Here is a 15,362-nt window from a genome sequence, read left to right on the forward strand (position 1 = left end):
CTGTACCGAGGAAGTCAGGCACTATGACAGTAATAAATTTGTTACTCCAAATGTTTGCAGTCAGATATAGGTACCATCTGTATGGTAATAAAAAAATAAATAAAAGCAACAGAAATACAGCGCAAATCCCAAAAAAATCGTAGAAGGAAATAAAACACATACATACATATAATCACGTCTATATCCCTTGCGGGGTAGACAGAGCCAACAGTTATAAAAAGATGATGATGATGGGTCACGTTTAGCAGTTGTTTGGCTTGATGATAGAATTGAGACTCAAATAGTTGCAGGTTGCTAACCCATCGCCTGAAAGAGGAATCCCAAGTTTACAAGCCTATCTATTTGTTGCCTTTTACTACCTCCATGGGAAAGAGATAGAGTGGTCCTATTCTTTTTACACACATTTTTATAATTAAATAAATTTTGCACAGATATATGTACCGATATAGCTAGTGTATAATAATAATAAGGCAGACTTGACTCAGAATGAAATCGTCATATCGAGCATACACAATGTATGATTATATTATTTTCATAATATCGAACATTGTTTGTTAAACATAATTTCGTTGGAGCACGCGGCTATTTTATAACATAATTTTTATACAAACAAATGTTTAAACAATATAGACACAAAACTTCAAAACAAAAGCATGTTTTGTGTTTTTTGCTAATCATTAATTTTTTATATAGTTACTATTTACGACGCCCTTTACATACCTACATACGTATATGGTCACGTCTATATCCCTTGCGGGGTAGATAAAGCCAACAGTCTTGAAAAGACTAGTTGCTAGCCCATCGCCTACAAAAGAATCCCAAGTTTGTAAGCCTATCCCTTAGTCCTTTATATTGCGTGAAAATTATCACTGTCCCGTTTTACGTCATAATAAATATATACGGGACAAATATATAATAAAAACGAAACAACGATAGTATATCGCGCGATAAAAACGGCGTCGCTCGTACCATGCTACGAGGGCTTGTAACCTTTTTTATTTTAAAATAAATAACCCTATATAATAATCTTGTATTATACTAGCTGTCCCGGCAAACGTTGTTTTGCCATATAAATAATTTTTATGCAATTTCTATTTAAAAAAAATAGTTAAGGTTGGACAACCTTTATCACTAAGAGGTATGAAAAATAGATGTTCGCCGATTCCCAGACCTACTCAATATGCTCACAAAATTTTATAACAATCGGTCAAGCCGTTTCGGAGGAGTACGAGAACGAACATTGTTACATGAGAATTTTATATATAAGATATACATTATATAAACGACGAGATTTTCACCAGTCGTTGCCACTTCTATAGTCATATTACTCTAAATTCTGTATTACACAGCTTCAGCCACCATTTATCTGTCACATGTTCCGCCGGAAGTTACCTACTAATAGTGACTTTGACATTATTTCGCTCATGATAAAAAGGTCCGTGTTCAGATTTGCCAACATTACTTAATGAGCTCATCCATCAGTTCCCCATGACCTTGGAGTTACAATTATCTTTAACGTTCCTCTCTTCATCATCCTGGCTCCTAGCGTTAGTCCCGTTCCACTCTATGGAGAGGAGCCTGGGGTGCGTCATGCCCCACAATCTATGCAGGAGATCCTAACCCATATAAGATCATGGTATAAGCTACACTAGATGATGGTGCCTATACCCTTAGTAACATACATACATATGGTCACGTCTATATCCCTTGCGGGGCAGACAGAGCCAACAGTCTTGAAAAGACTGAATGGCCACGTTCAGCTATTTGGCTTAATGATAGGATTCAAATAGTGACAGGTTGCTAGCCCATCGCGTAAGAAAAAAAGAATCCCAAGTTTGTAAGCCTATCCCTTAGTCGCCTTTTACGACATCCATGGGAAAAAGATGGAGTGGGCCCTATTCTTTTTTGTAATGGTGCCGGGAACCACACGGCGCCCTTAGTAACCTTTCACGAAATACATTTGAAAGATATAGAGTGGTCCTACTATATCCTAAAATGCCGAGAATCACACGGCACACAGCGTCTGAGACCGTGTTAAATATTCAACTTTCAGCGTTGTACGCTATCCAATACAGAGGTGTTAAAATGTACGTGACACACTATTAGGTTTCACGACTAAGGTATTCGTGTGACGGACATGTGAAGTCGAGAGTCACGACACAGTTGCGTTGGACATTTTTTTTACTATGTAATTTTAATAATAAATATTGCTTTTGCTGTTCTAGAAAATTCTTATTGTTAGGTAAATATCTCTTTCCTTTACAACAACGAAAAATCCTTGGATAACTACTTACATCCTTTATTTGCCTTCTATAGCACCCAAAATGAGAGTTGGAAAGGTCCTGTATTACTAGAGACCACAAATTATTTATTTTAAAAATATGTTTTAAAGAATTTTCATTTTTAATTCCAATTTCTGCGCCTGATTGTACAACAGAGTTCTTATTTTATTTGTTTTACTTTTCTATGACAAAATATTGTATAATATGAAGGCTATTTTCAGCACTTTCGAATAGGTTTTCATCTCTTTTCCATGGATGTCGAAAAAGGCGACTAAGGGAAAAGGATATTCATGTAGCTTTTACAATGATATTAATATGGGTTAGATTTCCCTTGCAATTGCTGCGGATGCCAGACGGGAGTCGCTAGTCGCATGTCGAGTTTCGTGTAAGAACCTGATTTACACAATCCCGGATCGTGGTCAAAAGGCTCTATAGAGAAGTGGGGATGTAACCGGGTCAAATGCCAGGAGAAAAAGAACTTTATTATTTTGTTAATATTCATTTATTTTTCAAATTCAAGGTAGATAGATAAAATGTTTATTCGACAGTGCTACAAAAACAACAAATATAACAATAACAAATCCTTTAAACTAACACAGGTGTGCTGTAGCAAGTCGAAATGGTCTTAACTTAGTGATCTTTTTGCACTGAAAGAGTACAACGATGCTGATTTTCAGTTATCACCATTTGATAACCCTTTAACGCTTGTTACGCTGTTATTTTCACAAGCTGTAATTTTAGTGATATTTGTGCAGATCACAGGTGCCAGTACATTCTCATGCAGCCTGTCCACCTTCCATATAAGATTTCACAACTAAAATGTTAAAAGCGGTCAACTCTATCAAGGTCCAACGTATCGACTTGCTACCAATTCGCTAAGTTAAGTATTTTCTAAGAAAATATCTGAACCATTTTGAAATCTATGTAGGTACATTTATATATTTACATATTATTACATTTTTATTTTATTTAATTCTTTATTTAAATGAAACTGCTTTTTAAAATAATGAAGTTGTAGGTTTTTAAATTTTGTTTTAATTAATTGTGAATACCTAATACGGTATAAAGTCTCTGCCTACCCCTCCGGAAAAGAGGCGTGATTTATGTATGCATGTATGTATGAAATACTACCTATTTTAACTTATTATGAAAATAATAGATAAAATTACAGTAAAAAATAAACGTGATGAAGTTGTAGATCAGGCCACCATTTATTTTTTCATGAGACAATTTATCGGTAAGTAATAAATAAAAAAAAATACTAGATATTTAACAGAAAAAGTAAACTTAGCGAATTAAGAACCGATAAAATGGCGAAATAATAGTAATCGTCCACCATTGACAGGCTATATTTATTTGGAATATTTGTGATAAAATACTTTATAAACAACATAAGTACAACGAACAATTTAACCTTTAATTCTTTAGATTTCTCGATATCAACAACATTAGACATGTAATTAAGTTATTTGTTACTTCTATTTTTTAATTAAACTGTCAACAATTTTAATTACTTAGTACTTTGAACTAGTTTTAAACCAGCTTTGACAGACCTAAATGTCTCTAAAAGAGTACGTTATTTCTATACCCGCAGGAATTTCAGAAAGTCCTTTTTACAAAAACCCATACCATAAAGAAAGTTGTGTTGATAGGTAGGTAATCAGTTGAGTCAGTCAGTCAATCGACGGTTAAATCACAGAATATTAATCAAATGTAACATTAAATTTTATTAAATGTATGTAACATACAATCACGTCTTTATTCTTTACGAGGCACACAGAGCCAACAGCCCCTTGGCATCAAGGGGCACGTTCACTTCAATGATAATATACCTATTGATTAGTGTCCCATATCGTGCCACAAATAAAGTGTGAACTATCCCTTAACCATAATACATTTTTATATTCTTTCATTTAATTAATTTTTAATTATCGCATAGTGCGTTTACAATCACGTTTTATCAGTCTTTTTAAGACTGTTGCCTCTGTCTATCCCGCAAGGGATACAGACGTTATTGTATGTAAGTATGTATGTAAGTATGCGTTTACAATCATACCACGTCCAATTAACATAAACAGGTTTATTAAGTTACGCGTTGCGTGCATTTTCCAATATTTTGCATGTTATAGTGACCTTGAACAATGCTAGTGTCATACAAACATTGTGAGAGAGTGTATGTATGACCGTGGTAAATGTAAATAAATGGGTTTGTTTGCGTAAGTGTTAGGTATGTGTCAAATGATTGGATTTTTTTTCATATCGGCTTTCTGTCCGTTACGGTCGATTTATTTGTATTAAGCTCCTCTACTATATTATATGTAGTAACAACTAGCAGTTGCCCGTGACTTTTTACGCATGAGTTACGCAAGAGTTTCTTCATAAATAAGTCAATGTATAAAGTTAATGTATTACATCCAGTATTCTAGTTACTCCAACGAATTGGTGATGAGATGTCTAGGCATAATATAACAATTAATAAGAAAAGGTCAATTAGTTCCAGAACTTAGTGTTTTTAAACATTTTTAAAATTAATTCTTCGAATTAGGCTTATTCTTCTATTCTTTATTGCTGCCGTGTGGTTGCCGGCACCAATAAAAAAAAAGTAGGGCCACTTCATCTCGTTCCCGTAGATGTCGTTAAAAGCGACTAAGCGATATGCTCATAAACTTGGGATTCTTCTTTTAGGCGATGGGCTAGCAACCTGTCACTTTTTGAATCTCAATTCTATCATTGAGCCAAACAGCCGTACGTGGCGTTTAGAGTCTTTTCAACAATGTTGGCTCTGTCTCCCCCGTAAGTAATATAGATATGATTCGCCCGCAATAATTATTTGATTTTGAGACATACTTTTCATAGTTTTGTGTCATAGGTACTCATATGTATAAATTATAAGTAGGTACGTACGTATAAAACTCCGTGGGAACAAGGTTATTCATGTTTTTTCTTAATTTTTTAGACTTAAGTAGGTACATTAACATTTATATTGAACGTAATCATCATTAATAAACACGAATAAGAAAAGGAGTACATAAATCAGATTTTACGATACACATCTCATAAAATAACAAAGGTTTACATCAGCTGTTATTATGTGTGACGAAATCATGCCATAAGACTTATTTCAAAATCGGTTAAGTAAAATTTGATTTATGATTTAGGTATCATATAATTATAACGATTTTATTTTATTCAACATTTGAAACATATACTTATGAGAAATAAAATATGGCAACTTTACCACTCCTTTCACGTTGAAATCAGAGTTTCTCAGCTATCTTATTATGCCACTCAACAGATTTAAATTCATTTTAGAAATTTATTCTCGAAGTTTAATTTATATAAACAAAACATTCTGCAAATCTCCGTGTAAATCTGAGCCGGCCCAGGTGACTAGATAAAATAGAACTTTTTCTTTTTCTCGTCGCATAGATTTTTTTATCGCATAACCAAGCGAATTACAGTGTCCCACACGTAACTTCTCATGGGCATTGCCCGTTTACATGCCTTAAATTGAGGTGAAGTATGCTGATGTATGACTTTCTTTTGGGTCCATTTGTATTTCGCGTTTTGTAGTCAACCTAAGATATGTCTGTACCACCTCACCAAGAGAGGTTAACGGGAGGTGGCACAAGTATCTCCTAGGCTTTTGACTTTCATATCACTTCACACTTTTTTATCTCTTACTAGCGACCCGCCCCAGCTTCGCATGGGTAGCATTTATAGATAAAAACCTTCCTCAAAAAAACCTTTTTTTACATTTTTAACAGGAAGAGAATCCGTTCACATCGTCCCGAAATTAGGGCACACATACAGTCAAAGAAAATAGTGGACTTTATAATATGTAGTGAAGTGTTGATTACGGAATCTTTAAAAAATAAAAATATATACAAATGGCGAACATGGCAGCTCACAGAATGCCATTCATCAAGCAATGCGGTTTTGGTTTTACGTAAGACTGACGGTTAGAAATTACATCACTTGACATCATGATTGAAAAACCGGTTTGGTTTTGGTCATTTCGACTTTCTGGTTTCATTTTCACGGCCATACTTGTATGTCATTAAGTCGTTACAATTTAACACCTATGTTCATAATACTCACTCACATTATTATTGGCTGTTTAATTGTCATTCTTGTCTGCCAATATATGTAAGTAGATATCTATCTACTTACATATATTGATATATGACCACGGCCGCAACCGGCTTTAAATCTTTAAAGCCGGTTGCGGCCGTGGTCAATTTGTAACCAAATCTTGGAATTGGGTTAGTCAGATTTTTACATGAAGCGATGCTCCCATTTGTCCGCTGCAACCTTTGCAGAGGAGCCTTACCCATATATTGATTAATGGTTACACATCCCGTAGCCTGAATGTGCAGGTTTCGTCACAATATTTTCCCTAACCATCAAAGCATATCGATGAACTGCCTAACTTAGAAATATCTTTTCTTTCGAGTACTTACCAAAATTATTAAAATAAAGTTCGGGGTTCATTTAAATAATTTTAGTAATAATTTCATTTAATGGAGTAGGTATGTCATATACCAGTAACCCTGTATGATATTTTCTTCTATACAGAGTGACTCGTATCAAACGCTAAACCTTTTAACTACTTGCTCAGACAATCACAATGAACAACTTTTATTATGGGGCCAACACCCAAATCGCGAAATAATCAGCTGTTCTATACATTTTGTAGACAATAGGTGATGAATTTAGTTCAGTGAGGTTTGCATTTGTAAACCTGTATATATCTTATATTTATCCCTGATATTGATACTGTTCGCAAGCTCCACTGACCGCTTTCCTTCAGGGCCATCTGTTTGCAAACGATATTGTAGTATAAACAACACCTTTCTAAACTTGTACTAATTCAGCTGACAAAACACTGCTGTCGCTACATATAAGATAGCCCCAAATTGCTACAAATATTTGTTTTAAACGATAATATCTACATTTTTTATAACAAGTTTATGAAAAATTTTAAGCCCTTTTTTGACCATAAGGAAAAATCAGCTGTAGCAAATTTTTTAAAGTTATTTCACAATGACGGTATTTTATTTAACTTAATCATATTTATTCCGACAGCAGAAAAAATGTCTTTAGGGTTAATTTTCAGTTTTCTTATTGAACACTTTAATTGAAACTTTGAATCGAAATGAAATTTTCATTAACTTTTGTAAATAATTACCGTCAGAGCCTGTCTTTGAACTTCGTACGAGTACTTGCCATTTACGCACTCTATAATGCAAACTCGATCACAAAATTGACAATAGTTCTAACGCAACTTCGCTTTAAATCTGGTATCGATTGCACAGAGCAAGCAGGATCGATTAAATCCGACAAGGCGTTCTTTTGTGCTCTGTGGTGGTACCTATTGCGTTGCGGTTGTTTTCAATTACGGTAACCTAGATTGGGACTAGTTCGCCCTTATAGTGTTAAGAACTTTTATTTGTTTAAGATCGACATACGTATTAAACTGGCCTCGTTTCGGGAATTAGCGTCCACACGACAATAAAATAACGGTGCTACAGATGTGATAAAAGTGAAAATAATATTTTTATTTCTAAAAGATAGTGAAAAAAGTTAAAATTAGAAGCAATCAAAAAAGCAAAAGTTAAAATTAGAGGCAAGCGCTTAATATTTTGCATTTCTCTTTAGATCATAGTATATTTGCGAAATATATGATTTAGGTACCTATATAAGATTGCATTTGCGATAACGCTGCCTTTATAAAATTGATATTCTTTTGGTTTTCCCTTTCAGTGCAATACAGTCTTTTTACTCACTTGATTCATAATGCAAATATACTGTCATGAGATTTGTTACATGGGCGATTATTTGGGTCCGACCGCGCTCTTCCGTTAAAAGATATGTATATTGTGAGAAAACATGCAGATTTATACGACAATTCAATACGACTATGTCGCTGTCATTTCTCTAAATTTCTTGATACTTCTACTGTTGTATAATGATAAAAATAATGTTCCCCCAGACCCATCCGGGAGAGATTAGTAATCATCCATGATTCTACATTTTGTATCACAGTATCGCCCATCTGTCAACTGCTACATATAGTATTGTATTATCGGTCTATGTATAAACATACATATGTATATATCAGGACCGGAAACTGAACAATGATATCTCCGATACGGGTGAACCACTTTCCACCAAGATTAGCCTCAAACGGCCACTCGGCCTGACATAGTTTCCAATTTAAAACATATCAGACTGGATTTGGAACGCGGTTTCACTGATGTATATTGTCTTATATCGTAAATCCCCTGGGAACTTTGCCGCCTTAGTAAAAGTTATTTGATTAATTGTTGCCGTATGGTTACCAGCACCTATACAAAAAAAATAGGACCACCCCATCTCTTTCCCATGGATGTCGTAAAAGGCGACTAAGGGATAGGCTTACAAACTTGAGATTCTTTTTTAGGCGATGGGCTAGCTAGCAACCTGCCACTATTTGAATCTCAATTCTATCATTAAACCAAATAGCTGAACGTGGCCATTCAGTCTTTTCAAGACTGTTGGCTCTGTCTACCCCGCAAGGGATATAGACGTGACCATATGTATGTATGTATGTTGCTACGAAAATCTTATTGAAGGCATACGATAAAAGCACCCGTCCAAATATAAAAGATTTTTCTATCGCAAACAGCTTCATATAAATGGATTTAAACGATTTACTAACATACAGCCTGCACGCGAAGACGTTGTTCGTACCCGAAGTGTAAAAACGGGACCCTATTACTGAGACTTCGCTGTCTGTCCGTCCGTCTGATACCAGGTTGTATCACATGAACCATAATGGCTACACAGTAGAAATTTCACAGATGATGAATTTCTGATGCCGCACTATAATTATTATATAAATATTTAAGGGTTCCCATGCCACATACATGATTTTTTGGCAACATAACGGTAACAGGTACGGAATCCTTCATGCGCCAGTTCGACTCGCACTTAGCCAGTTTTTATCTGCGCTTCTAAACCGGCATGAAAGTTGCTCCCCATTATATTCACCATGAATTCATTCATTGTATCCTTAGGTCAGTGTCTCTCATTAGACGAGCAGTGCTAATCAAATTACACCGACCTTTCTATTGGAGTCAATTGTCGTGGCGAACACCGAACCTTGCACCATTTGTTTCATTGTGAAATTGCTTTACCCGTTAGTGTAATGGAGATTGATGTGCGTGATCTGAAGTCGGCCATCTTGCAATCCGCAGGTGATTAGGTGTTCATTCCTATAAAGGCCACCTGTGGCATTGTTAAAGTGATTTACTTTGAGACATTTAAACAATTTGTGCTGTGTGGTTAACGGGTCGAGTCGGCATATTTTTTTCCGACGTAGGAGTCTACTAATTAAAAATATATATCGACATTTTCAGTCAAAAGTTTTGTCCTGATGAGAGTTTCGACTGCAACATATTATGTACAATTCGTTCGCGGTACCGGCTTTTATGAAAATGTGTGACGAATGTTATATTCGCTTTTATTGTAACAACGTTATTTCAAGTTTAAAATGGTCCTCTGTTAAAGTCACAGTAAGATAGAAGGAGGTCATCATGATCAAAAGCAGACCCTGGACGTCATTATATAAGTACGCAAACGTGACAAACGCCAGCATTTCTATTCTGATATAACAATATGTCACTTCTATTCTCGAAGCACTATAATTTGAAGAATGCAGCAACACAATTACCGAGTGAAAGTGATCTGAGTATAATATTAACTTGCTGTTTTCAAACCTCAAACATCATCTTTACTCTACGCTTTTATCTTACGCTGCGGTGTTTTTAATCCATGTCAATTTAACCTTTTAGGTTAATTAGAAAATTTAAAAAAATAAAAATAAAAATTGAAATTTCATTCAGGACCACTTTTCCGTGTGGAGTTAAAACATTAATTCGAGTTGAATGTTTGAAGACTGTATACTCGTAATAATTTTTAAATATGCGTGCCTCACAAATTTTTGCAAAGTTGAATGCGTTATGAATACAACTAACCTCATTTATGACTAGATGACTGTTAGTACATAAACTTTCGTTTAATCCATCTATTTAACCACATCTACATCCCTTGCCGGGTAGACAGGGATAACAGTTTTCAAAAGAAAGAAAGGACACGTTCAGCTTTATGGGTTAATGATTGAAATGAAATTCAAAGAATGATAGGTTTCTGACCCATCGTCTCTAACAAGACTCCAAGTTTATTAGCCTTTCCTTCAGTCGCCTTTTACGTCATCCGTGGGAAACTTTGTAAATCTGCAAAATTTGCCCCTTTTTATTTTATCATTTGCATTTAAATTTCCTCTGCTATAGCTATGCCACTGTACATAAATACAATCTATTGAGATCGTTCCAATCACCAAACAAGGTTGGCGCGTCTGTTTGTAAATACACGCAGCCATTGTTTATGGTCCACCCATTGTGATGGACGCAGGAAACGTGTGCTCGTCTGGTCCCTGTAATCTGTAAAACATGCATTACGTATTATTAACTACTAGCTGTGCCCGCGATTTCGTCCGCGTGGAATAGTTATTTTGGGCATCATTGAAGCCCTCAAGGATGAATAATTTACCCCGTTTTTTTCACATTTTCCATTATTTCTTCACTCCTAATACCTAGTTGCAGCGTGATGTAATATAGCATAAAGCCTTTCCCGATTAATGGTCTATTCAACACAAAAAGAATTTTTCAATTCAAACCAGTTGATCCTGAGATTAGCGCGTTCAAACAAACAAACTCTTCAGCTTTATAATATTAGTATACCTAGTTGAAGTTTTCGACGGAGGTCAGAGTGGATGACGTTAAATATTTATTACCTGACGTACACATCCCTCGTCATTATGGTCGTGCGCGGTCTTTAGGCTCTAGTAATCTTTGATGCTTAGGTACCCCTGACACTAACAAAAATTGTTCAGTCTAATGAGCATTTTCTAACGAGTTATGACCCAATGAGCAGCGAGTTACCATCTGCCTGGCAAAATTAAGTGATATATTTTTGTGGTAGATGTCCATATCTCACTCCATAGCCCAGCATTCGGCCCACTAGCATCCCATACACATGACCCAGTCTAGGTAATAGTTCGGCAGCCATGGAGGCCAGTTGGTGTATCCCTATGATTCAACAACGCATAGATCTGTATAGGTATCTGCAGCCATTTCACTTTAGAATAAAAGTTACCATTGGGTTTCTTCATATTGGTTTTAGCCCCATAAACGTTCGCCAACTGTTCCCATTGGCCTGTGACCATTATAAATCCTACTACTATTATAAAGGCGAAAGTTTGTATGGATGTTTGTTACTCTTTCACGCAAAAACTACTGAACCGATTACCATGAAATTTGGTATGTAGGTAGCTGAAGACCCAGAATAAAACACATAGGCTACTTTTTATCCCAGAGTTCCCGCGGGATTGATAGGGTTTCCATGCGGACGAAGTCGCGGGCGGCTTCTAGTATTGTATAATTATATTGTGATAATAGCATTAAAAAGTATAAATATTGAAACAAACGATGTAGAGAAGATTATTTCGACCGTGCATTTATTTAACATCGAATTATGATAAAATTGGAATAATTAATAGATAGTTCGCAGTATTACAGCATCAATTTCTATGTTAATCGAATGATTCGATTATGTCAGCGGGGTCAGTAGAACAGTGGCAAATCGATTGTAGGTGTCCGACCGTCCAGCGTATCGGATTACAGATGTCGATATCGATTTTCGTCTCCATCGAGACCCATACAATTTAGACAGCCCTACAATCGTTTTGGAATTAGTATTTTTTATACAACGTGGTTTCGAAAATTATAATTTGCAAATGACACAACTTACTTTGATGAAACTTTGCTCAAAAATGAGATCACATTTAACGCTACACGCTCAAAATTTTAATAAAGCAGTGTGTAAAAGCTATAACGATTAATTCCCAACGTATCGCGCCTCAGCAAATGATACTCTAAGAATGATTTCCATGCCACGCTCCATTTCTCCTCAGATATGTGATAAGATCACGATGAGATCTAAGACTCTGAATCAGAAGGCATGAGAATCTTATATATAACTCGTATAATTAATTTAAGTTCAGATATATTTATATTGTAAACTAATAATTTTTAGTAATTAATAATCAACATTTTGTCTTTTACGACATCCATGGGAAAGGGGTGAAGTGGTCCTATTTAAACTGTCGGGAACCACACGGCAGACCTGCACATTTACTCAAAATCTGAAGTATAAGTTTTTCTTTTCCGTAGCTCAGTTTATTTTGAGTTTACCCTCTCTATATTCCCATTTCTAAGGTATTTGACGCCTAAACAAAGTTTCCGCTTACATTTCCATCTTACCTTCGAGCTAGCTACCTCATAATTATAACATAGTGGGTAAAGTATTACACATCGTAGGAAATGATTCACGTAACCTGGCCGGTAGTGTACTAAGTGATTCATGGATATTTGCAACCAATCTGCTATTTATCCGCTAAGTAAATGATTTTTTTATGAAGATCCCCTTATGATGCAATCGGAAGGAACGGCAGAAAAATGAACTGTCACTACATACACTATAAAGTCCCTTAGTTGTGTACAGATTTTGCTCCTTGAAATGTTGGAAAGACAGTTGACCATAACGCCCTTTAAAAGATAATGACAACACATTTTTGTGGATATCAAGAAATAATTTGTATGTATTTTTGAATATTCTCATTTTAAAAAATTCTAAGAGCAAAACTTGAGATCAAAAATAAATTACAATGGCAGAATTAATACTTCAACTAACCATAACGTCGTAGTATATCTACAACTACTTCAATTTTACTTACTAACCTCTTGTTTTTGTTCCAGAACTTTCTCCCACAGCCGCGAGGCTCGCGGTGATGCCTCTCCCTCCCCCTCCCCTAGCCAGGTGTCTCCAGAAATGAACCGGGAAAACGTTTCTAACAAGATCGCCGCCGGCATGGACCGCTGGCACACAACCTTGGAAGATATGATGCATTTGAGGTCTAGTAATCAGGTCTACAAAGATAATTATTGGGTAAGTGTTTGCATACATCATTATCATAGACATATATACCATCGGCCTCTCGTGAGACGGACCGCCGACAGACACCGTAGGATGGCACGGGCGACGCTATTTTTTACCGCGTGAAAAACTATTGCTTTTCGTTTTCCGAGGAGCTACCGAAGTCCGCGGGGAAATGTTGGATACAGGATGCACAATACAGACGGAGTCTTCACCTTTCCGATACAAAAGTCTCCAAAAACTATCGGGGAATTCTTTCAATATTCATATCTTTTAAGATAACCATACAGGGTGACATTTAAAACAACTTACGTAGGTACTTCTTTCGCCTCATCCACATTCTTACTCTCTTCTGTTTTGAATTGTTGTTCGTTTGTCTCGCTAATCTAAAGAATGTTGGAGGATTATTTTGCTTTTGAAATATTATGGGAGTGTTAGTTATTTGTAGGAGAACACTAAGGGAAGTTTTTCCAAAATTCCCACCGAACGGCATTATTCACGTACAAAGTCGCGCTAGATTATAGAAAAAAAATTTATTCATACTGTCGCCTTACGATTTCTATGAATATGACGCGAACCAAAGTGGTTCATTTTGTACGGTCTCACAGTCAAAGCCGGAGTATTTTGTGTAATATTTCTGCACGACTCACCTCCTCAAACATTTATTTTTACATAGTGCAATTTTAACGCACGCGTCGACTTTTTTATTCTATTTATACCAAGCGCTCTACGGACACGGATAAATATAACCACGATGCAAGTTGTTCAGGGGCATAATCACGAAAGTTGACAAAACATTTATCTCTGACTCTCAAAATCTTTCAGATTAACCATAGATACAGATTTTTTTCGTTTTCGGTCCATATTCTGATTTCCGTTACTCTGGTAATATAGATAAGGATGAAAAATAAAATAAATACCTTAATATATACACAGATTACTAACATTGAATTATTTATTTATTTGTTTGGAAGGCTAACAACCGTTATGCTCGAAGTGAGTTCTAGACTTGTGGAACGAGACACTAATTCAACGAAACTTAATTTTATAATACTTATATAGATAAACATCCAAGACCCAGGCCCATCAAAGAAAGATCGTTTCTCATCATGCCCTGTTTTCGAACCTGGGACCACCAGTGTCACAAACAAGCGCACTACCCATGCGCCAAAGAAACCGCCTTATGATAAAAAGTATGATTATCTAAGTAGGTACCTATATAATTATAGGTACCTACTTAGATCATATATCTTCTCATTTACATAAGATTCGGTTATCAACAAAAGACACGACCATTTATAAGCCATAACAATTAAAATATACTATCGTGTTATCTCAATAATTTTGCTACAGTGCGACATTAAGTTAGGTTTAAGGCTTAGAATAACTCTGACATAACTAGGTATTGCTTACAAATTCATCGTCATGTAACATGGTACATACGAGAGGTTGTAAATGTAAAAAGTAATTGCTACCCATTATTGTTCTTCAATAGTTAAATTCATATTAGACGAGTAGTTTTATAATGACAGTGTAGTAAATTGCGATGTTCATTTGCAAATATGTATATATATAAGTAATAAAAAAACATTTACGAATATATTTATTTGGATGTGATGTTGGTACTTTATTAGTTTTTTTACTTATATAGTTTTACAGCCTGAATTTTAAACATCCACTATTAGTTATATAGATAGATTGTTTTTTAGCACACACATGAATGAGATCGGAGCCACCCTAAATACTGAGTACTACTTATTTATAATTGTACCATTTAACTCTTTCATTAGGTCAAGTATCCTGTTACATTGTATATGTACATTGTATGTACATTGAGCCAAACAGCTGAACGTGGCCTATCAGTGTTATTGGCTCTGTTGGCCCCGCAAGGGATATAGACATTTTTATAAGAGTGTATGTAACTCTTTCGTGCTTATTCGCACACTTAAGTTATTTGAACCTAGCGAGGTTTTAATGATGCTCGTGCTCACTGTAAAACTCATGGACTTCTGAAAATACACTGCCTGCAACTTCAGACAT

At 35.6% G+C, this 15,362-nt stretch overlaps 1 protein-coding gene across 2 annotated transcripts in view; it reads left to right on the forward strand.

Annotated features, from left to right (window-relative positions):
* LOC106130601 (nostrin) overlaps nt 1-15,362 on the forward strand; it is a 52,570-nt gene that overhangs the window by 15,638 nt on the left and 21,570 nt on the right. For both annotated transcript variants that reach the window (XM_060953638.1, XM_013329491.2), the window contains exon 2: nt 13,145-13,334. In XM_060953638.1, coding sequence (XP_060809621.1) covers nt 13,218-13,334 — 117 coding nt within the window. In that variant the 5' untranslated portion in view covers nt 13,145-13,217. The remainder of the gene's footprint in view (nt 1-13,144; nt 13,335-15,362) is intronic.

This window comes from Amyelois transitella, chromosome Z (assembly GCF_032362555.1).
Source record: "Amyelois transitella isolate CPQ chromosome Z, ilAmyTran1.1, whole genome shotgun sequence".
In the NCBI taxonomy this organism is placed as follows: domain Eukaryota; kingdom Metazoa; phylum Arthropoda; class Insecta; order Lepidoptera; family Pyralidae; genus Amyelois; species Amyelois transitella.